The 26,903-nt window shown below is 43.6% G+C and overlaps 1 protein-coding gene across 1 annotated transcript in view; it reads right to left on the bottom strand.

Moving 5' to 3' along the window:
* Positions 1-26,555, bottom strand: part of LOC310761199 (uncharacterized protein) — a 43,239-nt gene extending 16,684 nt beyond the window's left edge. The window contains exon 1 of the mRNA XM_083610986.1: positions 25,537-26,555. Coding sequence (XP_083467112.1) covers positions 25,538-26,527 — 990 coding nt within the window. The 5' untranslated portion in view covers positions 26,528-26,555 and the 3' untranslated portion in view covers position 25,537. The remainder of the gene's footprint in view (positions 1-25,536) is intronic.
* Between the last annotated feature and the right edge of the window lie 348 nt (positions 26,556-26,903).

Here is a 26,903-nt window from a genome sequence, read left to right as displayed (position 1 = left end):
AATGCCCCCCACACACTTCCCCAAGAGTTCGTTCCAGTGAGTCCAGTCCCACCTTCTAAACCCTGTAGTCCTCACTGCAGCAGGAGTCTCTTTATAGCTGGGGATGTGAGGGCCTGGGCCTCACCCCCTAGGCCAGCTGGTGAAGGCCTTGTAAGGGAGCAGGCCCTGCAGTCCTCACTGCAGCCGATGGTAAGGAAGAATTTGTATAGAGAGCTTTATGCCAGACATTGGAAGGAGGAGAGTGTATTGATATGAAATATGCAGTTCAGATGCAACACATTCCTTTCTCCCCCTTTGCAAACCAAACTGCTTCTGCTGGTGATAGGATCTAGGGGCTCTTCCACACTTTTGTTTGACCCATATATTGATTGTCTTGTGTGCACATTGGTTCTCCTGGGTCCAAGAGCTTTTCTCATTGTTCCACAGCTGTGCCTTTTGAAAATCCGATCTTACATGCTGAAATCAATCAGTTAAGCAAAATCACGCTTCAGGTTTTCCACAGATCTGAAAAGATCCAATTCAGCAGGTAAAATCAGAATTTTGCAAGGCACAGCTGTGGAGCAAGACTAGATCTCAAGCCGAAGTCTTGAAATTATGAATATGCCTTGAATGTTCAAGTGATTATGCATAGTTCAGAAGTTAAACCAACATAGGCAAGAATCCTCTTCAAGGTAACAGTATATTTTTATTTTTAGAACTATAGTCTGAATTGAATTATACACACTAAGCATTTAATGTTTCAGCAGCCATTCTCAACCTGTGGGTCCCCAGATGTTGTTGAACTACAACTCCCATCACCCCTAGCTAGCAAGGCCAGAGCTCATGGGTTGATGGGAGTTGTAGTCCAACAACATCTGGGGACCCACAGGTTGAGAACTGCTGGTTTAAGGGATATAAGCTATTTTTCCTAGTAGTCTTAATTAAAAAGCTTACCAATTGTGTAACTCTGCTTTAAAGTTGGTTTATTAGTCAAGGTCAGTTCCTTTAAGGAGAAATTACTTTAATAAGGACAATTATGCAGGGGCACCACATGGGGGGGTGGACCGCCTCTGGTGTCATCCCTAAGGGGGGTGCCAAATTCCCCCCATGCTGATCGTGGCAGCTGATGGAGTTTTGACCCATTTGCTTGACTATTGGGTGTCATGTGACTGGCTGGATGTAGAGGAATGGTGGAAGGCACCTGATGGAGAACCCCCAAGAAAAGACAGCTCAGAGGAATGGTGGAAGGCACCAGATGGAGAACCCCCAAGAAAAGACAGCACAGAGCCAGGGGGTTGGTGGTGGGACTGCGATGAGAGGGAGAAGAGGGGGCAGACTGAGAGGAGGAGGTTTCAGAGGCAGAAGAGGTAAAAGGGTTTAGTGAGCAGGAGAAGTCTGTGGCAGAGAGAAGGCTGGAATCAGAAGCAGGAGATGAGGGGGACCGGGAGACAAGAAGAGGCAGAGCTTATATAGCCTGGTCACCCAGATTCTAGGGAAGCAAAAGCTAAAAGTGAGGCTCTCTGCTCATAGAATCATAGAGTTTGAAGGGAATAATAATAATAATAATTTATTTCTACCCTGCCCATCTGGCTGGGTTTCCCCATCCACTCTGGGCGACTTCCAACAAAAGTCTGTGGCAGAGAGAAGGCTGGAATCAGAAGCAGGAGATGAGGGGGACCGGGAGACAAGAAGAGGCAGAGCTTATATAGCCTGGTCACCCAGATTCTAGGGAAGCAAAAGCTAAAAGTGAGGCTCTCTGCTCATAGAATCATAGAGTTTGAAGGGAATAATAATAATAATAATTTATTTCTACCCTGCCCATCTGGCTGGGTTTCCCCATCCACTCTGGGCGACTTCCAACAAAATATTAAAAATACATTAGAACATCAGTCATTAAGAACTTCCCTAAACAGGGCAAGATGTCTTCAGATGTCTTCTAAAAGTCAGATAGTTATTTATTTCTTTAACATCTGATGGGAGGGCGCTCCACAGGGCAGGCACCACCACCAAGAATGCCCTCTGTGTGGTTCCCTGTAACCTCACTCCTTGCAGTGAGGGAACCACCAGAAGGCCCTCGGTGCTGGACCTCAGTGTCTGGGCTGAAAAAAGGGGGTGGAGACTCTCCTTCAGGTATACTGGACTGAGGCCGTTTAGGGCTTTAAAGGTCAGCACCAACCCTTTGAATTGTGCTCGGAAACATACTGGGAGCCAATGTAGGTCTTTCAAGAATCTCAGCTCAAGCATCACTGACAGAGGGCCATTCAAACTCTGCTTAGAAACCTCCAAGGAAGGAGAGTCGATGACCTCCCGAGACTGTTCCACTGTTGAAAGGCTCTTGCTGTCAGAAAGTTATTCCTGTTGTTAAGTCAGAATCTCCTTTCTTATAACTTTATGCCATGAGTTTGAGTCCTACCCTCCTTGAGCCTTAGGCTTGTCAACTTACTCAGCAGCAAGCAACCGATAAGTTAAGTTAGAAACTGGATTTAGTAGCAAGGCCTCACACAAATAATTAGATACAAATTTTTAATGAGGTAAATTTATTAAGAAATAATTAAAGAAATGTCATGGTGGCCATGTAAAAATGGGATTGGAGCGCCCATGAAATCTAGGTGGTATCCAAAAGTCCTTCATGGATCACTGCCTTGTCGTGGTGAAGGGGCTTGAATAACTCAGAGAAGCTATGAGCTATGCCATGCAGCACCACCCAAGACGGACAGGTCAATGTGGAGAGTTTTGGCCAAACATGATCCACCTGGAGAAGGAACCGGCAAGCAACTCCAGTATTCCTGCCAAGAAAACTCCATGGACAAAGACAACAGGCATATAAAAGTTTTGACGCTGGAAGATGAGCCCCTCAGGTCGGAAGGCGTCAAACATGCTACTGAGGAAGAGCGGAGGACAAATACAAATAGATTCAGAGCTGATGAAGTGACTGGGCCAAACCCGAAAGGTCGCTCAGTTATGGATATGACTGGAAGCGAAAGGAAAGTCCAATGCTGTAAAGCAAAATATTGCATAGGAACCTGGAATGTAAGAACCATGAACCTTGGTAAGCTGGATGTGGTCAAAAATGAGATGGCAAGAATAAATATTGACATCCTGGGCATCAGTGAACTAAAATGGCCGGGAATGAGCGAATTCAGTTCAGATGACCATCGTATCAACTACTGTGGGCAAGAATCCTGTAAAAGAAATGGAGTGGCCCTCATAGTCAATGAAAGAGTGATGAAAGCTGTACTGGGATGCAATCTCAAAAATGATAGAATGATCTTGATACGAATCCAAGGCAGACCTTTTAACATCACAGTAATCCAAGTTTATGCACCAACTACTGATGCTGAAGAAACTGAAATTGACAAATTCTATGAAGACTTACAACACCTTCTAGAAATGACACCAAAGAAGGATGTTCTTCTTCTTATAGGGGATTGGAATGCTAAAGTCAAGAGATAAAAGGAACAACTGGCAAGTTTGGCCTTGGAGATCAAAACGAAGCAGGGCAAAGGCTAATAGAGTTCTGCCAAGAGAACAAGTTGGTCATCACAAACACTCTTTTCCAACAACACAAGAAACGATTCTAAACATGGACATCACCAGATGGACAGCATCAAAATCAAATTGATTTTAATCTCTGCAGCCAAAGATGGAGAAGCTCTATACCAGGCTTTCTCAACCTTGGGTCTCCAGATGTTTTTGGCCAACAACTCCCATCATCCCTAGCTTGCAAGGCCAGAGCTCAGGGATGATGGGAGTTGTAGTCCAACAACATCTGGGAACCCAAGTTTAAGAAACACTGTTCTATACAGTCAGCAAAAACAAGACTTGGCGCTGACTGTGGCTCAGATCATCAGCTTCTTATAGTAAAATTCAAGCTTAAACAGAAGAAAGTAGGGAAAACCACTGGGCCAGTAAGATACAATCTAAATCAAATCCCTTATGAATACACAGTGGTAGTGAGGAACAGTTTTAAGGATTTAGATTTGGTGGACAGAGTGCCTGAAGAACTATGGATGGAGGCTTGCAACATTATACAGGAGGCAGCAATGAAAACCATCCCAATGAAAAGGAAATGCAAGAAAGCAAAGTGGCTGTCCAACGAGGCCTTACAAATAGCGGGGGAAAGAAGGCAAGCAAAATGCGAGGGAGATAGAGAAAGATACAGGAAATTGAATGCAGATTTCCAAAGAATAGCAAGGAGATACAAGAGGGCCTCCTTAAATGAGTAATGCAAAGAAATAGAGGGGAAACATTAGAATGGGAAAAACCAGAGATCTGTTCAAGAAAATTGGAGATATGAAAGGAACATTTTGTGCAATTACCAGAATAAAGGACAAAAGTGATAAGGACCTAACAGAAGCAGAAGGCATCAAGAAGAGGTGGCAAGAATACACAGAGGAATTATACCAGAAAGATGTAGATGTCTCGTACACCCCAGGTAGTGTGGTTGCTGACCTTGAGCCAGACATCCTGGAGAGTGAAGTCAAATGGGCCTTAGAAAGCACTGCTAATAACAAGGCCAGTGGAAGTGATGGTATTCCAGCTGAACTATTTAAAATTTTAAAAGATGATGCTGTTAAGGTGCTGGACTCAATATACCAGCAAGTTTGGAAAACTCAGCAGTGGCCAGAGAATTGGAGAAGATCAGTCTACATCCCAATCCCAAAGAAGGGCAGTGCCAAAGAATGCTCCAACTACCACACAATTGCGCTCATTTAACATGTTAGCAAGGTTATGCTTAAAATTCTACAAGGCAGGCTTAAGCAGTGGATGTAGCCTACCTTGGTTTCAGCAACACATTTGACAAGGTGCCCCATGATATTCTTGTAAAGAAGCTGGTAAAATGCGGTCTTGACTATGCTACCACTCAGTGGATTTGTAACTGGCTGACTGACCGAACCCAAAGGGTGCTCATCACTGGTTCCTCTTCATCCTGGAGAAGAGTGACTAGTGGGGTGCCACAGGGTTCTGTCTTGGGCCCGGTCTTATTCAACATCTTTATCAATGACTTGGATGATGGACTCAAGGGCATCCTGATCAAATTTGCAGATGACACCAAACTGGGAGGGGTGGCTAACACCCCAGAGGACAGGATCACACTTCGAAACAACCTTGACAGATTAGAGAACTGGGCCAAAACAAACAAGATGAATTTTAACAGGGAGAAATGTAAAGTACTGCACTTGGGCAAAAAAAAAAAATGAGAGGCACAAATACAAGATGGGTGACACCTGGCTTGAGAGCAGTACATGTGAAAAGGATCTAGGAGTCTTGGTTGACCACAAACTTGACATGAGCCAACAGTGTGACGCGGCAGCTAAAAAAGCCAATGCAATTCTGGGCTGCATCAATAGGAGTATAGCATCTAGATCAAGGGAAGTAATAGTGCCACTGTATTCTGCTCTGGGAATGCCTATATAAAACTTTGGTTTGAGAGCTTCTCGCCTGCCCGCCCTCAGGTTAAAGCCTACAATGAGGAATTTTGTGTCGCTGGTTGACAGGGCCAGAAAGCAATATTTTTCTCTCAACCTGATTGGCACTTGGTTTGGGGGATTTTTTCGCCTTTCACTCAGTGAAATTATGGCTTTCCTTTGTTAGGCAGAAGAACATTGTTTGTATGAGGGCGGAAATGGCCTTGGGCTGGATCAACCTAGTATGATAGGTCTGAAGGGAGGATTGACCATGGCAAACCCAAGCTTGTGTTAGGTATCTGCCTGCTAGGAATCTGCACCCTGGTCCCCCGTGAGACCTTGCTTGCTTGGCTTGAACCATGGCAAGGTTCAACACTGGCCAACTCCTGTCATACAATCCAAACCCAGCAGATCCATTCCATCAACTTGTGGAATGATGAACTGATCCTGGGACCCAATGCTGTGCCAACCCTTGTCCTGTCTGCTGCTGTCAATAAAGATTTGGCCTGATTTTATCCCATCATTGATGTATGTTCTGGTTATTCTGCTGCTCTCATGGGTCACATATGAGTTGCCTGGGCAACTCACCTCCACCCAAAGGCCTAGGGGAGGGAAGCATTTTCTCCTTGACACAAAGCATGTACTGCTGCTGCTGCTGCTTTCTGAAACATACATAATGGATATAGCTCCCATGTCCTTAGGTTTCAGAAATGCATATCAAGTTCCTTTAGCCTTACCTTTGCAGGCAGGGAATGCTTTTAGTAAGACTTCTTTCTAAGTCTGTCCATGTCGGTTTTCAGCCTAAAGCACAAGTTACTGCAGTAGAATTATTCCTTAAGAACTTTGTCCAGCATGGCCAAAATCTAGCCCCACCATACAAACAACCCCTCCAAGAATCAGAGTTGCTTCTTGTTGGAGGAACCACAGTCAGAGTCTGTGAATCAGAATAGATAATACAATGATTTTTGTAGTACCTGCAGAAGAAAAATGAAACCCCTGTTAGCAAATGTGAGCCCCACTGACACACCAGCTTTATTGCCAGAAGCATTCAGATGGAATCCAAACAAGGAAATCTCTGAATTGCTTTATAGAGTTCTCTTTTTTCCACTTTCACTTATAGACTTCATTTTATTCACTGTGGGAAGAAAGTATCAATATTGTGCCAAACAATACAGTCAGGTTTTGATTTTCTTTAAAAACAGAAATTACAGACAAAAAAGTCTCTGATAAACCTGCAGAGCTCCACTCAGACCATAAGTCCATGGGCTCAGCAGACAGAGGGATGTTTGCTCAAACAGAGACACTGCCCTAGAGAAAAATAGAACATCTGGCCAGAAAGCAAGCTTTACTTTTTCTTGACTGCCTGCTGTTCAGACAGTTGAATTCCAAAGGGAAAGAACTAGAGAAGGTAGGAGAAACCAGCTCCAGGAAAGATCAGGTAAACTCTACAGGAAATAATAAAATTATACTTAATCTTTTTAATAGGAACAGAAAAGCATTCAGAAAAGATACAGCCTTTTTGGGGTGAGATAGTCCAACGAAAAAATGACTCATCCTCATTATGTATTAGAATAAATTAACATTTATTTGCATCTGTTATGTGTGCTTAGCAAAAACAGATTTGCAACTACTTTAAAAAGGCAAAGGGCACATCCAACCAGAGGTTCTCCTGCACAAGCTCTCTTAAAATGACTGAAGGGCACCAGTGTATGTTAGAATACTCTTCCAGCCTAAGGCTGCCACATTAGTGATTCATTATTTCTTTACAACTTTCACCAAATGCAAATATAAAGAAGGTTCTAACTGTTGGTATTCCATAAAAGGAAAAGTCATATGGTAGAGTGAAAGGAGAATTCCCTGGAGCCCAAAAATAGATTCCACACTCACCTGATGATCTAAAATGTATATGTTTTTGCACCTCCTGTTTATTTTGCATTACTTGCATTACTAGGCTGACTCTGCCTCTTCCAAAAGTATCTGTGGGAGCAATCCTTCGCACAAAAAGCTGGCATAAAGCAAATTTCCTCAGGCTGCTGTACCTAAGCCTGGAACAGAGAAAACAAGCCTTTAATACCATATTCTGTGCTGTGTTGCCAGGGCATGTGAGTGAGCTGAATTGGCTTCGGATGCAGCCTAAGTTGCCTCTCTCTGCTCCTGTCCCTGCCCCACCCCCATAATGCTCCTTTGGGGAGACCAACAACCAACTTTGGCTCAGCTGGCTGGGCGCTGGCTCAGTGGGGAGGAACAAGCTACACCAGTGGATCTCGGAGTTGGGAACTTAACACCAGCTGAGCCGCAGATCTGCTGCCTCCTAAACTGTTCATCCTGGTGGATCTCGTCACAGGATTGCCCCCTGTTCCTTTTCTCAAGTAGCTTATATTCCAACTGGGCAAAAGTCAGCGGTTTCTCTCCACACATGTTGGAAGTGCATGCCCTGGCCAAAAGTGGTCCTGCCAGCTTCAAGAGACCCAGTTTTGGTTGCTGTTTCCCATATTTCCCAATATGCTTACAAGTCCTAAAAGGCTGGTCAGTCCTTGGTTTAACCACAGATGCCTCTGTGGGGCTGTCTGATTCCTACTAGGAAACCTCATAGTGCCAATAGATATAATCCAATACATATAATGCCAAATTAAGTCTGGAGTGGGCCCTGCCCATAGCAAGATCCACTAGTAGGAGCAGCTTTGGATGCAACTGATCTTGGGCTCTGCCAGCTGATTCCTGACTCAGCCAGCAGGAGGTTCCCCTGCCCCCAGCTCAGCTGAAGGTACCCTGGGGTAACACATGCATCCTGGTTCGGCTGAAGCTGGCTGAGCTGAGGCCAGTGAAGTTCCCCAAAAGGGGCATTCCAGGGGGCAGGACTGAGGGGTGGGCGGACTTAGGCTGGATCCTAAACCTGTGACCTGGCAATCCAGGATAGAATACTATTTTAAAGGCTTGTTTCCCCTCTGCCAGGCTTAGGAAAACTGATGAATGGGGAGTTGACTCTCATGTAATTTATACCCACATGCTTACTTCCAGTTTCTTGTGCATAGGATTACTCCCTAAGACTATTTTTTTCTATATATCAATATAGATATGATATGATGATATGCACATACAGAGTGCTATTTAAGAACCTTTGGGCGTCATTTCATTGCCCCCTCCCCCCACAAACTTCTCTAGTCTGCAGCCACATTTACCTGAGCAACTTTCAAATCTATTTCATTTCTTCTTTTAAAATTTCCATCAGAAATATTTCTATAATGATAAAGTCATGTGTAAATGCTACATGAAAGCACTCACTTTGCTGTTATTAGGGGAACATAATGATGGTTAATTACTTTCATGAAAAAAGGCACATACCTAATTAGTTACCTTTATCTTAATTTGCACCTGGGGATATTATTGTGAAAGAGGAACATCATGCACAATTCAGCTTATGAAAGTATGCACTTAAAATCAGAAAAAGAAGTAAAATGACGCACATAGATGCAGCCTACTATAGGATGAATCGAGATTGTGGTCTGTAATTGGTGTTGCTTCACTGTTTTTTAATAATGAGCTTATCAAATTGACCTTTATAGGCAATAGCGAAAAATTTTACACTGCAGATTTTGAGGGAAATGCATTCAGTTAAATTTAAACCTGAGAAATTGGGGTGTGGGGAGGCATCAAATCATTTTGCTATAAGTCAGCAGAGGAAAGTGTAGCTGGAAAATGTTTTAAATTTTCTGCAAGCAGAAATGATTTGAAAGCCAACTGATGGAAAATTCAGGGACACCCTTCCAGAGAGAATGTTTATCATAGAGGTGTTGACCTTGGTCTAGTGGGAAGAGGAACAAAGAGCTTGATTTGTTCTATTCATATTACACTCCCTTGACAGATGATCTATGGATCAATAAGAACCATATCTTCAGAGAGAGTCATATGACCTGCCACAATCCCAAGACAAATTCATGCAGCGGAGAAAAGGGACTTGGGTTAAGAGAAGGTCAAGCCTTTGCTAGAAAGAAGGTATTTAGCACACTGCAATTTGAGACATGTGGCTTCACAAAAACAGCACAGAATGACTTCAAATTGGGCAGCAAACATAATGGGGCTACTTAATATTTTACAATAGCTTAGTCCCATATTTCAAACTGTGCCTATGAACACAGTGTTGAATGATGCAGGTGAGGTACTGCACCCAAGTTTAAACTTGACAATGGACCAGATGAGGGCCAATAAATGGAAACTGCTTTGCGACAATAGGGAGGGGTTTTGGTGCCTGGCTGGTGTGTCCAGGCTGATGGAGTTCAACATCTTCTGAAGAGGGTTGTGCTCTAACAATAGAAGCAAGATCAAAGGTCTGGGATATTCCTGGGTCTACTAGCAGTCACTGGTGTGTGTGTGTGTGTGAGTAGGATCTCTACCATGGAGGCCTTCTGCCAGCTTTTTGCTTCCCTGCCTGCTGTATCACAGAGCTTTCTTATTTGAGGGCAATCTGAGTTCTCCATGCCTCTAAGTCAGGGTGTTGTAATATGCCACATGGGAAACGGGGGATGGGTGCCTTTCAAGATGGTTTAGGGTAAAGTACACTTAATTACAAGACAACTGCAAGGTGGCTAACTCAGAGCCTGTGTTGAGAATGAAACAATTACAGTCACTCCTGGGCTCAGTTCAAAATGCTGGTGTGTTTTTCAAAGCCCCTGACAGCTTGGCACCAGAGTAGGATCACCAATCTCCACCTGGGCACAGACTTTCATGGATGCACGTCTTCAGGGCAATTTGCCCACTCAAAAGATGCTGGAGATGTGACTCCCAAGAAGCAGCTTTTTTTTTTTTTTACTTCACATATGGTGAAATTAGTGTGTGTATCACACAATACTATGTCATATAAATGGATTAAAATGTTTCATAATATTTCAATGCCATTTAAGCACATGTGCAATTTATGTGTTTTAAAGAGAAAAGAATCAGATTAGTGGACATGAATAAAATTAAAAATTACTATGCAAGCTCTTAGGGTAACAAATCTATATAAACTTACACTGAACACAATAAGACTACTTTCAAATATATATGTAAGAGCAAAAAAATATGATAATAATATAGCTATTACAGAGCAAAATGCTTTCAAACTTCCCTTTCTCCCTACCTTTGTTAGCCTTAGGAAGTGATTTTCTATTATGATATAAACATATTCTACACCAAACCTGGTAACAGATGTTTACCAACTACTGAGAAATTGTGCATTTTTTTTTTAAAAAAAAGGGAAATGGCTTTTAGAGATGACATTGATGTAATTACATCTGCACATTCAAAACTAAACTCTGACTGCTGGAGGAGAGACATAAAACAAAAATTAGATGAGAGATAGGGTTGGCCACATGACAAGTAAAATTAAAGGTGAGCAAAGCAAAGCTGTTTGCAGCTCCAGTGCTAAGCCCTGGGGCTCCAAGCCAGCAGACACGGATTGCTGGAAAGTCTTGGCAAATTCCCAGTAAGTCACAAGTATATAAGGAGATGTGGAGAGCAAGGAAACAATGTGCATACGGCTGTGTGCAAAGTAACCAATTAGTTGTCTTGATTCAAAGAATCACAGAAGCAGCAGAAAGCAGCACTCTTGCCATTGAATGAGGGCAACCAGGGAGCCAGCGGAGAGGTTGCTCCGGCCCCTGCTTGCCAACCCCTTTCTCCACACAGGCAGCCATGCCCCATAACAAAGCAAGAAGGGCATCTGTGCAAATTGTTGTTGCATATGGATAAAGGCCACAATCCAAAAGTAATATAAATGGAACATGCAGTATATCAACAATCAGCAGACAACTATAAAAAAGATTTCTATACCTGTCTTCATATTAAAAGTAAATAAAATAAATATTCTTCAGCAGAATACACACTCACATATATTTTGAGGGAAAATAGTAAGAAAACTCTGCTTCCCTGGTGAGGGAAGTATTTATTACTTTGATTATTATTATTATTTTAATGCTGCCTTTCTGCAAGAGTTCACAAGCACTCCAGAGAGGACTTAAAATAACATGGGTGGTTTTTTAGTTTTAAATTGAACAAATATAGGAGGATATGACTGGCTCTCTCTGTGTCTTTTTCTTTTTTCCCTCAAAAAACCTGCCTGACTTGTGTTTGTGTTTCCCTCTCTGCAGCTAATTGTAGCCTATATCCAGAGATCAAGGGAAGCATTGGGGTGGAGGATCAGCTCTATTCTAATTCCTAGATCCAGCACAAATTCAATTCTTGGAATAGCCAGGCTAGCTTCCTGGGGAGGTAATGGCCCATTAAGGTAGCAAAGGAAATGTCTCTGTGCCAGATGACAAATGCATGCCCCTTGCCATCCTCAACTTGCTGGTAGTTAGAGAGACAAAGGCCAGAGAAGAGAGTGGAGTCGAGCTGGGAGCTGGGAGCTGGCAGGCTGCAGGCTGGGCAGCTGGGAGACAGAGCCATGCCCAATTTCTATTGGAATCTGTGTGGGGATGTTTAGGATAATAGGCAAGGAAATATTTGTTAAGTATTATCCTTCCTTCACTCACTCTAGTGAGTGATGTAGCAGAGCAGATCCCCTCTATATTCACGGAAGCTAGTTGATTATTTGCTTGAATCTTTACAAGATGACTAATACAGTCTGACTTGCCCAGATGGATTATTCCTGGTGTCCCCCTTTCTCCCTCTTAGAATACAATAAAGACTTACGAGTCTGTCTTTAAAAGTAGAACAATAAGTTTACTCACAAGATGTTCACAGTACACATCCTAGAAGGCAGGCTTAAACCTTCAGGTTACAAAGCTATAACGAGGCTCACATCCTTGGTGAGGTTGGCCTAAGCACTGCTGGCTAAGAGCCAGAGACGGAACTGAACTGAATCGAACAGAGCTGAAATCAAACAGAAGAACAAAATGGCTGTGTGACCCTGCCTTTTATAGAGTCACACTCTCTCAGTGTGTGTGTCTCAGTGTATGTCTGTGCTCTGTGGAGCCTGTGCTCAATGGAAACTCTGTGTATGCTCTGATATAGCACCAGGAGAATGTGATCTTGCATATTTTAAAGTTTAAAAATAAAGTCCTATTTTCCAGTACTGTTATAATCTTGCTTCTTCAGCTTCTTGTGGTTTCTCCCCCAAAGTCCTTCCAGTTTTTTTTACGAAAAGTGTCTGCTTCTTCTGCCGATCTGAAGGTCTTGCGTCTTCCTTTATAGGTAAAAGTTAACCCTTTGGGGAATTCCCATCTAAATAAAATTTTGTTTTTCTTTAGAGCAGTTGACAGGGGGTTGTAGTTTTCCCTTTTCTTCAGGAGGCGAGTTGGGACCTCTTTCATTATTTCTATGACTTTGTCATCTATACATAAGGCATTACTTCTACTTTTCAACAATATTTTTTCTTTGAGACTTCTTGAGTTCAAGAAGACTAGGCAGTCTCCTGGTCCTTTTTTGGTTTTAGATTTATGCAGTTTTATCCTGAAAAGTTTATCAATATCTAGTGATAAGTCCTCCTCCTGGACCCCCAACCAGTCCGCCAGGACTTTTAATAATTTTGTCGAAATGTCCTCATCCTGGCTCACTGATATTCCTCTCAGGCAGAGAATCATTTCTTTTTGTCTCAACTCAAGGACCGCCAATTCATCCCAAATCTCCTCCTGCATCTTACTTAGGTCCTCTATTTCCCCCTTGTTTTTGTCTTGGATTTTTTTTCAGTTCTTTTTGCTCAGCCCCCATCTTTTTGGTTATTTGCTCTTGCTTCAATGTCTTTGCCTTCACTTCTTGCACTGTTTTATCAATTTCTTTATTCTTCATTGTCAATTGGTTCATTTGATGTGTAAGGTCCATTATAAGAGCTGAGTTTTTTTCAATTTTATTGCTCATAGTTACTACTTTCTCTTCCAGTGATTTTATCTGGCTACTGTGTTTATTTTGTCTCCTAAGTCTTTCTGCATGGCAATAATCAAATCATTTACATCCATACTTGCTTCACCTTCCTTGCTTGGCTGGCAATTAAAGTTTGGCCAATTGTTGATTGCGTTCTCTTTGAACCCATTTGGGTATTTGGATATTTTTGGATGGCTGGTTATTTCGAGATTGAGTTCAATTGTCTTTCGATTCCACTTCTCCGCTTCGGATTCTATATAGTCTCCAAAGATTAAAGCTATTGGGAGTTCCCCTGCGGGAAGTTTAATTGGAACTAATTTTCATGGGTAATTAATTTTATCTTTATGCTGGATATATTTGAAATTTTAATTTTTCCCTTTATTTATATCTGATGTTTATGCTTTACAGTTCCTCTAAGCAAGTATTGGCGTTACGGGTATGGCTATATACTTTCCCTCTTTTTTAGTATATGTGCTGCCGTTTTTACACGTTTGTAAAAAAACCAGAAGCCTTTTTGTTAGGAATAACAGGAAGAGAGATAAATAGAAATAATCACAAACTTTTTCAGTATGCAGTAACAGCGGCAAGAATATTAATGGCCCAAAAATGGAAACAAGAGGAACTACCGACCTTGAATGAGTGGAGAATGAAACTTATGGACTATGCAGAATTGGATAAAATGACTGGAAAAATCAGATATCAGAAAGATCACAAATTCATCGAGGACTGGGGAAAGTTCACGGATTATCTGAAAACTATCTGTGACGAACAGACAACGCTAGTGGGTTTTAAGGAGGCTTTGTGATAGTATAAGGTATATTGTAAAAAAGAAATAGAGATGGAAAGATAATATTAAATTGGCAATATCATATAGAAAATGCGTGAAGATAAGAAAAATGGATGATTGAGGGATGTGCTGGTGAAAGTTCAAAAACAGGAAATTTGTAAACATGGTTGTACGGATTTATTTGTAAAGGAAAAGCTTAATAAAAATTTATAAAACTATATAAAAAATATCCAAAAATATCCAAATACCCAAATGGGTTCAAAGAGAACGCAATCAACAATTGGCCAAACTTTAACTGCCAGCCAAGCAAGGAAGGTGAAGCAAGTATGGATGTAAATGATTTGATTATTGCCATGCAGAAAGACCTCTTGGCTGTTATATCTTTTCCTTCCACTAGTGGCCACTGTATAGCTCTTCCTACGGTTCTTGACTATTATGTCTCTTAGCTGTTATTTTTTTTCTTCCACTAGTGGCCGCTGGGTCGCTCTTCCTGCTGTTCCTCACTCTATCTTTCTCTGGTGTTAAAGCAGCTCTTTGAAGTCTTTTCCAGTGTAGTCTTTCAGTAATGGCTGCCGCCCACCCCACTCAATCTGCTGACACACTTCTCCAGCCTTCTCTTCACCTCTCCAGATCGCCGCAAGTCTCTGGTAAAGAGGTCTCCTTATTTCTGTCATCTGTTTAGCTGGTCTAAACTGTTCCCCCGCTCCAAACTCCAGTGACACTTCTTGGGTTGACTGTGTTATTTTGGGAGTGCAGAGAAGCCCCTCAAGATCTCTACCACACTGCCCATTCTGCAGCGTTAATTTCTGTTGTGAGGGATGACCCTCTTTTAGCATTCCACTCTCACAACTTCTTAATTTTATCTGTTTGTTAGTCCCCCCTTTTTTTTGTTTCTGATGTATTGTTGGGGCTTAAATAACCCCTTTCTCACTGTATATATGGGGGGGGGCGCTCCTTGAATTTGTGTCAATATCTTACTGGAGAGTCCAGCGCTAGCTCATGGGGTCTGGAGCAGTCAGGCACCGGAGGGCAGTCTCGCTCCTTTGCGCTGAGGTTTCCCCCTAAATTTCTTCTTTTTAAAGTGTCTTAAAGTCTAGTTCTAGGGTCAGGAAACCCATTTTTGCGCCACTGAGCCTCTTCTCCTGGGAAATCCACCCGAGTAGGGGCAACTTACGCCTCCTGTTGCTACTGCTTCGCCTCTCCAGGTGCCGAGTCTGTCTCGAGCAGCTCAGAGCTCAAACTCCGACCCGACGCTGAGCACGCTGTTCTGGAAGCTGTGACTCTGCATTATTAATTTACGCTGAGAGTCACACTCATCTGCTGAGTCATTTACAAGAGGTATAGGAAGTTACATATCCCCCGTCTCTGTACACTCTAGGAAGTAAAGCATGTTGTAATTGACTGTACTGATGTAATACATCCCACAATCTGAGGCTGTGGCTCAGGAGATGCAAGGCCCACTGGTGGGGGGGGGTAATGCTGTGAGTCCCTCCAGCATAGGCTAAGATTGTATATATGTGTAAATAAACCATATGTCCTAAAGACACCACAGTCACTGCTGTCCCTCACTCCAAAGGAAACTGAACTCCAGGTAAGTGGCTGGAGTCCTGGGCCCCTGGAATCCTGCATTGCTCAGAGTTTGGAGTGGCGTGCAACACCACCTTCCAAGAGGTCCACTTGAGGTGCTCTAGTGTCTGCTCCCAACAAGATGTGTGGGACAAACAACAATCTTGATGGTTGTTGTTGAAAGCAGAAAACCAATCCATGTTGACTTTGGTGTCAGTAATCATGATTTCAGCACACAAAGCTCCATGCCCCTGCGAGTGGCACGCCCTGCCCCTGGGATGCACGCCAGCACTGCCTGCTGGACATCCTTCCAATAGTTTGTAGAATACTGAGGAGGAGATGCATGAACTGAAAAACAGGGCAAATGAAACTGATTTTTTCAGTCCTTGTTCATCATAAGAAGAATAGTCAAGGAGCAAGCAGTTCCAATGGCAGTTAAAGATGCTATGCATTTGGCACCATTTCATGCTTCTATTACCAAAGAAAAGAAAAGAAAGATTCCCCAGCAGAGCATTTGGGTCCAATGGCTGGACTACAAGGAAAACGGAAGGTGAGGGTGAGCAGGGGGAAATCGCCAGTCTTAAATTTGGATTGGATGGTGAAACAGGCAAAATTTCATGTCAAAATGAAGTGCCATTCTAAAAAATGAAAAGTAAAGGCATAGAGGTTTCAATAACAAATATGAAATGGAAAACAAAAGCAAAATATAACTGTTTGCACAGTTGTGGGCTTAATAGATTAAACTATGTGCAGATCTTATTGGGCAAGTCTTGTCCATCTCCCTGTCTTTTTAATGTTTACCATGGTCAGTGTACACATTTGATAGCATTAATAAGAAATCATCTGCTTTTATTTAATTACAAATAAATAGGGGAAAGCATGCAGCATATTACAAACAAAGGAGGGAAGGCTGGCCACTCTGGGATGTTGCTCCTGCTGTTCCTGGTCTCTCTTGCTCTGACTTAATGAATGAGTGCTGGAAAGAGGGGTGAAATTAGAGCTGTCAATATTGCATTCCAAATGTGCATGGCACACTCCCATTTTAATTTAAGTATCTTGATTCCCCAATCCTCCCTCCCTATGGCCACTGGGAGCAAACAGAAGCACTTGGCTGCTGCTAAGGAAAATTGGGTCCTAATGAGTATGAGCCTTTACTGCATCTTGTTTTTGATAAGACACAACTGTGGTATTTCAGGAGGTCTCACCTGGGCATTAATTCTACAAGAAATGCTGCTACGAGTATGATGTTTTTCCCCTTTCAATATTGTGCTGAATGACTTGCATAAAAAAAGGCCTGGCAGCTGTTTTGTGTCAATGGCTTGACTCTTGTCATATCGTGACTCAGAACTGGCTGATCTTAACCTTTGACAGACTTCAGGAATTGCATGTTCAGACCCAGAGACCTTCCCCCTAAATAAATACACACTTGACTCAAATTTTAGTTTTGGTTTTTGGCAGAATTTAGGCCACAACTTTATTGATTACAGAAAAAGTGGGTGGTTGCATAGACTCTGGTTCGACTAGCTTCCAACACCGTTCCAGGTAGCGCTGACCCAGAGCACTATCATAGGTCAGCCAAGGGTGAACACCTGAGGTAGGTGAAAAACCCGGGAACAGACTCTGTTCACTCCCCCAACTGCTCCCCTGGATTCAGGCATGGGCACAACCCCCTCTCAGGGGTTAACCAAACTAAGTTGAGTCCCTGGATTCCTTTAACGGAATACCCTTCACATAGGGATGGCGAGAATGTTATCCCATCCCTATCACATGAACCAGTGCCTATCTGCCACACAAGCACCATGCTTGCCGCCAACCACTCACACCTGTAACCAATCCCTTAACCCCGCTGACATGGAGGTCAGCCACAAATCATTCCCAATCAGACAATTGAACCCCATCAAGCCTGTAAAGGGACTCATCACAGAAGGTAATGTCCGGGTGACAGATCACTGTCCCACACAAGGTCAGAACCTTCTTGGCCACTGCGCTCTGGACGCACTTCCTGGCCCTCTCAGTGGCAGCTGGGCATTGGCTCCCTCGCCACACACGTCGCTGCAACAGCTGCGACCAAAGAAATTTGAGTCCAGGAAGAGCTGCCTTCAACTCTTCCAAGTCCTCCTGCATGCGGATCCACAAGCTCAAGCCGGGAGCTTCCACAAATCATTCTCACCCAGCTGCACCACCATCGCCGCAGGTGTGCCTTCCGCAGACACCTTTGCCCGCACCGTCAGGAGAAGCTCCTCCCAACACATTCCTTGTCTGGATACCCAGGAGAGACACACATGGACAGGGAGTCCTAGCCTGCGTCCGAATCCAGACTCTGCTGCCCTTCTGCTGGCCCAGTGGACAATGCTGTGCTCGACTATCCAGACGTGCAGGGTAGGCAGACCTAGGAATGAACAAAATAATATTAATAACTGCACCTCAGCGCCGCTTCCGCACATAACCCCTGTATGCGTCAGACTTCCAGCGGCCCAAATCTTTAATCCTGTCAATAGACAGGCCCCAGTGTGCAGCAGAAGGAATGAGGTGCATAATCGCTGGCCAGCAGGCCACGTGCTCCAATTGCCTTACGTATCACTGCAGCAAATTGATGCATCTTTAATGAGGACCCGTCCTCGTGAACCAGGAAGGGACCATCCTCAGGCAGGCAAAGTGACAGATATCTCTTGGCATCTTTCACTGGACAAGGGCCTGGCTTACCAGTGGCAGGCAGCCTCATTAAGGCACCTCTGCCCAACTGGTCTGTTTTGGAATTCCTGATGGTGAGAACCAGCTCAGCATCAGAAAGCTGAACATGCTGCAATAACAGGCCCCTGGCTGCCCTTCCCTGTGCTGATTCCAGCACCACCTCGCCCACACGCAGTGCACCAAAAAATGCAATGGATTAAGCTGCCAAAAAGAGTCTCACCTCATAAATGGACCAGCAGACAAGTCTTAACTTTCTGCACATCTGGGAATAAAAGGTCAAAGGTGACCGGCTTCCTACCTGGCAACTTATGCCACTGCAACCTGGCCCAACCCTCAAGAGCCTTGCACACTACAAACTTTGCACAAAGGTCTCTAGAATAAAGGGATTTACAGAAAAATGAAATGGCAGAAGACTGAATTCTAATGAACTTCACAGCATGACCCATATACCACAGGTGAGCCAAATATTGCAACACCTTATATGTGGATGCCAACATGGTACTGTCGGTTGTCAAGTGCTGCAACCAAAACTCTAAAAAGTCCATCCAGGCCTTCTTATAAGACCTCAATGTGGAAGGAGAAACAGAAGCTACTACTCCCTGAAGGACTAGCTGCTGCCACGGTTGCAAAGCTGAACTGGGAAATATTATGGAAGTTGCTGGGCATCCGAAGCCAGTGATCTGAAGCGCTCCATCTGAAAATGGGATAGAGTGTCAGAAATATAATAGGACACGCCCCTTAAACCCGTCTTGGCACGCAAGGCCCTGTCCAAAAATGTACTGAAGGCTTTGAAAGCTGCAAAGGATATTTAGGAGCCCATAGGCATGGCCTTATCCACATAATAAGCTCCATTCCTGCCCTGACCTGGCCACAGTGATCCATGCGACGGTCACCTCCAGGCTTGACTACTGTAATTCGCTCTACGCGGGGCTGCCCTTGAAGCTGTCCCAGAAACTCCAGTGGGTGCAGAATGCTGCAGCGAGGCTCCTCACAGGGTCTCTGCCATGGGAGCATATTCACCTAGTGCTTTTCCAGCTGCACTGGCTCCCGGTAGAGTACAGGGTCAGATTTAAGGTGCTGATTTTGACCTTTAAAGCCCTTCATGGCCTAGGACCCTTGTACCTACAGGGCCGCCTCTCCCGGTATGCCCCACGGAGAGCCTCAAGGTCCATAAATAGCAACACCCTAGTGGTTCCGGGCCCTAAGGAAGTTAGATTAGCCTCAACCAGAGCCAGGGCCTTTTCAACTCTGGCTCCGGCCTGGTGGAACGCTCTGCCTCATGAGACCAGGGCCCTGCAGGATCTGATTTCTTTCCACAGGGACTGTAAGACAGAGTTATTCTGCCTGGCCTGGCCTTTGGCTTGGAGCCAATTTGATTCCCTCCCCCTCTTTCTTTTTTCTTTTCCTTTCTCCTCCTGCGATGAGGCTACATTTTAATATTTTAATGTTTCAATATTTTAATGTTGTATTTTAATTTTGTTTTTAAGTTGTATTCATTCAACTTTTTATTATTGCTTGTTTGCCTCCCTGAGCTCGGCCTTGGCTGGGGAGGGCAGGGTATAAATAAAAATTATTATTATTATTATTATTATTATTATTATTATCCAACTGGAATCCAAGCAACTTAAAATCATGTGGATGGACTGGAAGTAAACGGAATGCAGATTCCACGTCACACTTTGCCAAAAGTGCCCCTTTTCCAAAGCTCCTAATCAGCTTGACAACCTGATCGAAGGTGGCATACCAGACAGAACATAACTCAGGAGGGATACCATCATTTACTGATGAACACTTTGGGTAAGCTAAATTGTGAATCAAACGAAATTCATCTAGAGCCTTCTTGGGTACCACACCCAAAGGGGAGAGGTGCAAATCAGAGTAAGGAGGGCACTCAAATGGACCAGCCATCCTTCCCAACACCAGCTCTTTCCCCATCTTCCTCCTAGCAACATCCGGCATCTCCCTTACTGATTTTTGATTTTCAACTTTCCCATCCCTGGGCAGAAATGCCACTGGAATACGAAAGCCCTCTGAAAATTCAAGCCACAAATAAGAGGCAGCAACCATGTCAGAGTACCTGAATAGCCATGCCTTCAAGGCGGGCAACTTAATGAGAGTGCGAGCTAGGCTCAATAAGACATTATTAAGCATTGCGGGCTGCTTGAGGAGAGGCTCCCTTTGGTTCCTGCTGGAAGCCTCTCCTTGCCCCCCAAAAGGGCCGTTTGGCCACCCATGATGCAGCAGGGTGGCCCCCAAAACACTTGTCGCATGCATAGGAATACTTACAGCCCTGACGCTGGCAGGACCCTTTATGGTATTCCCAGCAAAAGAGACGCCTCCCTGACTTCTTAGCATCCTTTGGTTTCTGCTGCTCAGTGGACTTATGCTAAAAATTAGGAGAGACATAAGTAGTCCACACATTGAGATCCTTTTGATCCCATCGAACAGAAGGGATCCTGGCGGCCCGACATCTAAAGCTCTCATCATAGCTTATAGCTGCTGCCTCTCCAGGCGATGTGAAAGCCTTACACACCAAAAATTGCTAAATCCACAGGTGCAGACTTCTCTTGGGATAAGCTGCAGAAATGACTCCAGCAAATACTTGAGAAGCATTGAGCCATTTTTCAAAAGTTATCTCCGACTTGTGAGAGCCGGCCTTACCCCTGCCCGCTGATACCTGCTTATCCCTATCTGGGAATTCATTAGGGGGAAGGAGCTTAAAGATGTTGACATAACAACCATTACGTATTCTGTTTCACATTCTTGATGGCAAATGCGCACCAGGAATGATTTCTCTAAGTGCATTGATCGAAACTTTAACATCCTTGACCAACTCACCATCAGTACACTCCAAAGGTTTGCCCAAAGACTTGCTCAGATCATAATGCAGTGTTTTTGGAAATGAAATTGTTTCTGCAGGGATCTTACAGATGGAGAATGAATGATGATTTATTGAGGAATGAACAGACGATTAGGAAGGCCCAAAAGTCTCTAAATGAATATTTTGAGACAAATATGAATTCAGAGGTGGAAACAAGAGTCGTTTGGGACACAAGTAAAGCAGTAATGAGAGGATTCCTCATACAACAAAATTTTATTAAGAAAAAGATACAGAATGAGAAAAAAGACAATATTTTGTCTCAATTAAAAGATAAAGATTTAATTTAAGATCCAACCTGAAAAATCAGCAGATGCAAAAGGAAATTAAAGCACTACAGATTATAAATCAGGAAATAGAATGGAAAATAAAAATGATGAGAGAGAGAAATTTTGAATCTGCAAATATATGTGGAAAACTGCTTGCTTGGCAGTTGGAAAAGAGATAGAAACAAAGTACCATTACTAATATTGTCTCAGAAGGAAAGTCTGTGGAGAACCCTGCGGAGATAAGATGTTTTCAGAAATATTATAAACAGCTGTATAAAAATTGAAAAGAAGATAAGGATAAAATTGAGCAATTTATTAAAGTAAATGGACTGCAAAAAATTCCTGAAAATAAAAAGATCCTACTTAATGGATTAATTACAAGACAAGGGGTTGACAGGGCAATAAATCAGATGCAGCTTGACAAAACCCCAGGACCCGATGGTTTGTCTGCAAAGTACTATAAGACTATGAAAGATTGGCTTGTTCAGCCATTGGTTGACGTATGCAACAAGATATTAAGAGGGGACAAAGCACCTGAAACCTGGAAGGAAGCTTTTATAACTTGGATACCAAAACCAGATCAAGATAGATCCAATGTAAAAATTACAGACCAATCTCACTACTTAATGTGGATTACAAAATTTTTGCTAATATTTTGGCCAATAGGTTGAAGAAGATATTAACAGATTATATTCACAAGGACCAGGCAGGATTTCTGCCTGGAAGACATATGAAAGATAATATTAGGAATATAATTGATGTGTTGGAAAGGTTGGAAGTGAAAAAAAATTGTAAAGTGATGTTAATGTTCATTGATGCAGAGAAGGCCTTTGATAATGTATCTTGGAGCTTTATGAAAAAGAATTTAGAAAGTATTGGGGTTGGACAAGATTTCTGAAATGGTATTAATACAATCTATTTTGAACAAAAAGCAAAAATTATAGTTAATAATGTGGTTTCAGAAGAAATTAGAATTGAAAAAGGAACCAGGCAAGGGTGCCCACTTCCCCCTCTACGTTTTATTTCAGTCCTGGGGGTTTTGTTAAACATGCTAAGGAAGGAGGAACAAGTTAAAGGTATAACAGTAGGATCTAAACAATATAAGTTAAAAGCCTTTGCTGATGATTTGGTGTTAACTTTACAAGATCCAGACTCCAGTACAGTAAAAGCACTGGAGCTGATTCAGGAGTTCGGGCAAGTAGCAGGATTCAAGTTAAATAAGAGTAAACCCAAAGTGTTGGGGAGGGGGAAATTAGATAATGAGGAGAGAAAAATCCTTCTAGAAAAGACAGACCTTGTTTTTGTGAAGAAAGTGAAATATTTGGGTATGAATTTATCAGCGAAAATTTTGAATTTATATAAAGATAATTATGAGAAACTATGGAATGAAATTAAGAGAGATCTTGAGATCTGGTCAAATTTAAAATTGTCATTAATGGGCCAAATATCAGTGGTTAAGATGAATGTATTGCCAAAGATGTTGTTTTTATTCCAAGCTTTACCAATTATTGATAATGTTAGATGTTTTAAAGAATGGCAGAAAGCATTGTCAAAATTTATCTGACGGGGGGGGGGGGCAAGAATTAAATATAAATTACTAACAGATTCAAAAAAAAGAGGGGGATTTTCCCTGCCAGACTTGAAGATATATTTTGAAGCTGCAGCTTTCTGCTGGATTAAGGAATGGATTCAACTAGATAATGTTGATTTGTTAAATTTGGAGGGATTTGACAATGTATTTGGTTGGCATGCATACTTATGGTACAACAAGATAAAGGCCCACAAAGGTTTTAAAAACCATGTAATTAGAAAATCTTTATATAATGTTTGGATAAGATATAAAGATCTCCTAGAAAGGAAAACACCCAGGTGGCTCTCACCAATGGAAGCAAAGGCCCAGAAAAAGTTGAATATGGAGACTAAATGGTTGCAATATAATAAATTAATAATAATAAATTTTATTTATATCCCGCCCTCCCCAGCCGAAGCTGGGCTCAGGGCGGCTAACAACAATCAAAATAATCCAACATTCTAAAAACATTCATTATAAAATTAATTAAAATCAAATTAAAATCAAATTGATGGCAACCATTAAGCAAAATTCTGTGCAGATTGCCAGAGGAGGGGGTCAGGCTGTGCCCTGACCAAAGGCCTGGTGGAACAGCTCTGTCTTGCAGGCCCTGCGGAAAGATGTCAGGTCCCGCAGGGCCCTAGTCTCTTGTGACAGAGTGTTCCACCAGATTGGAGCCGCGGCCGAGAAAGCCCTGGCTCTAGTTGAGGCCAGCCTAACCTCTCTGTGGCCTGGGATCTTCAGGATGTTTTTATTTGCAGACCGTAAATTTCTCTGTGGGACATACCACGAGAGGTGGTCCCGTAGGTAAGAGGGTCCTAGGCCGTATAGGGCTTTAAAGGTTAAAACCAGCACCTTAAACCTGATCCTGTACTCCACCGGGAGCCAGTGCAGCTGGTATAGTACCGGATGAATATGATCTCGCAGCGAAGACCCCATAAGGAGTCTCGCCACGGCATTCTGCACCCGCTGGAGTTTCTGGGTCAGTCTCAAGGGCAGCCCCACGTAGAGCGAGTTACAATAATCCAGTCTGGAGGTGACCGTCGCGTGGATCACAGTGGCTAGGTCAGGGCGAGAGAGATAAGGAGCCAACTGCTTAGCTTGGCGGAGATGAAAAAATGCCGCCTTTGTTATAGCTGTAATCTGCGCCACCATAGAGAGGGAGGTATCGAAGATTACACCCAAACTCTTAACGGACGGTGCTGGCACTAATTGCACCCCCGCAAGAGATGGGAGTTGCCCCCTCAATCCCATATCGCTCCGTCCCAGCCAGAGGACCTCTGTCTTCGAAGGATTTAACTTCAACCGGCTCCCACGTAACCATCCAGCCACAGCTTCCAGACATCTGGTCAGTGTGTCTGGGGCCGAGTCAGGATGGCCATCCATCAACAGATAGAGTTGGGTGTCATCGGCATACTGATGGCAACCCAGCCCAAAACTCCGGACAAGCTGGGCGAGGGGGCGCATTAAGATGTTAAAAAGCATCAGGGAGAGAATCGCACCCTGAGGCACTCCACACACCAGGGCGTGGCACGATGACAATTCCCCCCCAAGCGCCACCCTCTGTCCCTGACCAGAGAGAAACAAGCACAGCCATTGGAGGACTGTGCCCTGGATCCCCACGTCGGCAAGGCGGTGGTCCAGGAGTTCGTGATCGACCATGTCGAAGGCTGCTGACAGGTCTAGAAGAATCAGCAGCCCCGACCCGCCTCGATCCAGCTGCCTGCGGAGATAATCTGTTAGGGCGACCAGAGCCGTCTCGGTCCCATGACCAGCGCGGAAGCCGGACTGGAATGGATTGAATCATAGAATAGAATCATAGAGTTGGAAGAGACCACAAGGGCCATCGAGTCCAACCCCCTGCCAAGCAGGAAACACCATCAGAGCACTCCTGACATATGGTTGTCAAGCCTCTGCTTAAAGACCTCCAAAGAAGGAGACTCCACCACACTCCTTGGCAGCAAATTCCACTGTCGAACAGCTCTTACTGTCAGGAAGTTCTTCCTAATGTTTAGGTGGAATCTTCTTTCTTGTAGTTTGGATCCATTGCTCCGTGTCCGCTTCTCTGGAGCAGCAGAAAACAACCTTTCTCCCTCCTCTATGTGACATCCTTTTATATATTTGAACATGGCTATCATATCACCCCTTAACCTCCTCTTCTCCAGGCTAAACATGCCCAGCTCCCTTAGCCGTTCCTCATAAGGCATCGTTTCCAGGCCTTTGACCATTTTGGTTGCCCTCCTCTGGACACGTTCCAGTTTGTCAGTGTCCTTCTTGAACTGTGGTGCCCAGAACTGGACACAGTACTCCAGGTGAGGTCTGACCAGAGCAGAATACAGTGGCACTATTACTTCCCTGGATCTAGATGCTATACTCCTATTGATGCAGCCCAGAATTGCATTGGCTTTTTTAGCTGCCGCGTCACACTGTTGGCTCATGTCAAGTTTGTGGTCAACCAAGACTCCTAGATCCTTTTCACATGTACTGCTCTCAAGCCAGGTGTCACCCATCTTGTATTTGTGCCTCTCATTTTTTTGGCCCAAGTGCAATACTTTACACTTCTCCTCTGAGTGACCCCACTGTTTCTTTGTTCTTCCTTTTGCTACGAACATACCCATAAAAGCCTTTTTTGTTGCTTTTAACCTCTCTAGCAAGCCTGAGTTCATTCTGTGCTTTAGCTTTTCTGACTTTGTGTCTACACGTGCTGGCTATTTGTTTGAATTCCTCTTTGGTGGTTTCCCCCCTTTTCCATTTTTTGTACACATCCTTTTTTAATCTTAACTCAGTTAAAAGTTCTTTAGATAGCCACCCTGGCTTCTTTAGGCACCTTCCATGTTTCCGTCTCATTGGTATTGCCTGAAGTTGTGCTTTTACTATCTCCCTCTTAACAAACTCCCAGCCATCATGAACTCCCTTTCCTTTTAGTATTACTGTCCATGGGATCTCACCCAGCACTTCCCTAAGTTTTATGAAGTCGGCTTTCTTAAAGTCGAGAAATTGTGTCCTAGTATGCTTGGCTGCTCCTTTCCGCTGTGTAGTAAACTTCAGAAGAGCATGATCACTCGCGCCTAATGATCCTTCCACTTCTACCCCACTAACCAGGTCATCAACATTGGTTAGGACCAGATCTAAAATGGCTGTTCCTCTTGTTGCTTCTCCCACTTTCTGGACAATGAAGTTGTCTGCAAGGCCAGTGAGGAATCTGTTTGACCTTATGCTCTTGGCTGAGTTTGACATCCAACAAATATCCGGGTAATTGAAGTCCCCCATTACTACTATCTCCCTTCCTTTTGCATGCTTGGCCATCTGTTCCAGGAAGGCATCATCTATGTCCTCCGTTTGGCTTGGGGATCTATAGTAAACTCCCACAATGAGGTCACTGTTATTCTTCTTTCCCTTAATTTTGACCCAAATGCTCTCACTTTGGCTTTGAGGTTCTAAATCTTGGATCTCTTCACAGGTATACACATCCCTGACATATAACGCCACTCCTCCTCCTTTCTTGTCTGGTCTGTTTCTCTGAAATAGATTGTATCCCTCCATTATTACATTCCAATCGTGGGACTTATCCCACCAGGTTTCAGTGATTCCTATTATGTCATATTTAGTTTGCTGCACCAAGAGCTGATTGAGAGCCGATGTTTCATCCAGAAACCTACCAAGCTGTTCAGCAACCGCTCTCTCAATCACCTTACCCAGGAATGGAAGATTCGAAACCGGGCGGTAATTGGATAGACCTAAGGGATCTAATGATGTTTTCTTTAAGAGCGGACACACCACTGCCTCCTTCAGTTCCCCTGGGAATATCCTGGTGCCAAGGGACAAATTGATGATATCACCCAGGGGGGCCCGCACCTCGTCTGGACACGCTCTAATCAGCCAAGACGGGCACGGGTCAAGAGGACTGGTGGTGGGCTTT

The sequence above is a fragment of the Podarcis filfolensis genome (assembly GCF_964270895.1).
Source record: "Podarcis filfolensis genome assembly, chromosome: 4".
NCBI classification, from domain to species: domain Eukaryota; kingdom Metazoa; phylum Chordata; class Lepidosauria; order Squamata; family Lacertidae; genus Podarcis; species Podarcis filfolensis.
Note: the sequence above shows the minus strand (reverse complement) of the source record. Positions and strands in the feature narration are given on the sequence as shown.